The following is a 2,154-nucleotide window of genomic DNA, read 5'->3' as shown; positions in this document are numbered from 1 at the left end:
AAAAAAAAACAACTTTGGGCTGAGCACAGTGGCTCATGCCTGTAATCCTAGCACTTTGGCAGGCCGAGGCAGGAGGACCACTTGAACCTAGGAGTTCAAGACCAACTGGGCAACACAGCAAGACCCTGTCTCTATTTAAAAAAAAAAAAATCCTTTGGCCAGTTTTATTTATCTCAATAAGCGAGCAAATAATACTCTATTCTCTCTCACCAAATGCTAAGGAAGTTCTTCAGATTAAATAGCATGTTATCCATGTGCTCAAGAATTTAAAATGCAATGACAACATTTAAGGCAGGCTGTGTGCTAAAGAGGTTATCCCATACTGGCAACCCTAGGGCTGGCTTCATATTCAGTGAGGCTGCCAATAAACAAACGCCATCAGCAATGATAGGCTCAGTTCCAAAGGGAGACACTTTGGGAGTCTCAATATACACAAGGGAGTTCCAACAGCCAGGTAGCCGAAACTGGCAGCAGTCACATAGTCAAGGCTTCAAACAGGCTTTGAGAGACAGTATGCATGTGAGCTCCTGGAGAACTAAGACTCAACCAGACTGGCTTTCTGCTTTGCATGTGGCTCTGTAATCTCAGTAGGACTGGTCCCATAGTAACTCACTCCATAGTGCAAGAGGACTAACCTCATGCTTCTTTAACAGCCTCTTCTCCAACTCCTTGTTACATTTGCAGGTCACCTAGAGTAAGAAATGAGAATCAATAAATTGGCTTTGTGACAATATGCTCATGTTATTGCACAATAGCAAATGGAATACATTTATGAACAACAGCAAATATAACACATGCATAAACATTTGGGTACTTGGTGGCTCACCTGACAGTGTTCTGCAGCCATATGAGTCTCCATGTCAGATTTGGGAAATGGTTCCTTGCAGATAGGACACATACCAATGTTCCTTTGACAGTGGATCTCATGGATGGTAAAGTTAAACACAGGAATTTCTTTTTTGCTACAGAAATAGACCAAAGAAAAAGGCAAGCATTACTGACTGATCTATGCCTTTTCTTCCACAGTGGTATCACATGGAAATCTGTCCTGTCCAATCTTTAGTCTCCATTATTTCTTTTTAGTGAATACCTAGCCTACGAACTCATGACTATTACCATTTCTGCTTTTCAATAACTCAATCCTGGCCGGCCACAGTGGCTCACGCCTGTAATCCCAGCACTTTGGGAAGCCTAGGCAGGTGGATCACTTGAGGTCAGTTCAAGAACAACCTGGCCAACATGGTGAAACCCTGTCTCTACTAAAAATACAAAAATTAGCTGGGAGTGATGGTGGGCACCTGTAATCCCAGCTACTTGGGAGGTTTAGAACTAAATCCTGGCCAGGTGCGGTGGCTCATGCTTGTAATCCCAGCACATTAGCAGGCTGAGGCAGGTGGATCACTTGGGATCAGGAGTTCAAGACGAGCCTGGCCAACATGGTAAAACCCCACCTCTACCAAAAATATAAAAAATTAGCCGGGTGTGGTAGCGGGTGCCTGTAATCCCAACTACTCAGGAGGCTGAGAAAGGAGAATCGCTTGAACCCAGGAGGGAGAGGTTGCAGAGAGCCGATATCATGCCACTGCACTCCAGCCTCGGTGACGGAGCGAGATTCCATGTCAAAAAGGAAAAGAAAAAAAGAACTAAATCCTCAAGGTTGACTCTTCTATGCAATATTCTGAGTTACCAATGCTATGCACTACTACGTCTAAAAGCTCAGCTTTACTTTCTCAAAGTCAGAGCTGATCACAACATGAAGTCAGATGCTAAAAAGAGTGGAGCTGGGCTATTCCAAAACCATCCATGTCCCAAAGCAGAGTGATATACTCCAGGATTATTTTAGAACAGACAACAAACTAAAACAACAACAAAAACAAGTGAAAAACCATCCTACCACTTATTTTCCCTCAGTCTTAAGTAGTTTAATTTCATTGGATTTTATTCCACGAAAAGTCAAACCAAAAAGAGAAGACGCCAGCTTTGGGACAGTCAAAGGGGAAAAGGAAATAATCTCCTTTATGTCTCACGTGCCTTTGAAAGAAGGCTGGGCCGGGCGCGGTGGCTCAAGCCTGTAATCCCAGCACTGTGGGAGGCGGAGGCGGGTGGATCACGAGGTCAAGAGATCGAGACCATCCTGGTCAACATGGTGAAACC

The 2,154-nt window shown here is 44.1% G+C and overlaps 1 protein-coding gene across 3 annotated transcripts in view; it reads right to left on the bottom strand.

Moving 5' to 3' along the window:
* TRAFD1 (TRAF-type zinc finger domain containing 1) overlaps nucleotides 1-2,154 on the bottom strand; it is a 34,527-nt gene that overhangs the window by 21,458 nt on the left and 10,915 nt on the right. For all 3 annotated transcript variants that reach the window (XM_017542899.2, XM_017542909.2, XM_017542917.2), the window contains exons 3-4: nucleotides 827-962; nucleotides 636-689 (exon numbers count right to left, since the gene is read on the bottom strand). In XM_017542899.2, the coding sequence (XP_017398388.2) occupies nucleotides 636-689; nucleotides 827-962 (190 nt within the window). The remainder of the gene's footprint in view (nucleotides 1-635; nucleotides 690-826; nucleotides 963-2,154) is intronic.

This window comes from Cebus imitator, unplaced genomic scaffold (genome assembly GCF_001604975.1).
Source record: "Cebus imitator isolate Cc_AM_T3 unplaced genomic scaffold, Cebus_imitator-1.0 Scaffold8, whole genome shotgun sequence".
NCBI classification, from domain to species: Eukaryota; Metazoa; Chordata; class Mammalia; order Primates; family Cebidae; genus Cebus; species Cebus imitator.
The sequence above is the reverse complement of the archived record's forward strand: the minus strand, read 5'-3'. Positions and strand labels throughout refer to the sequence as shown.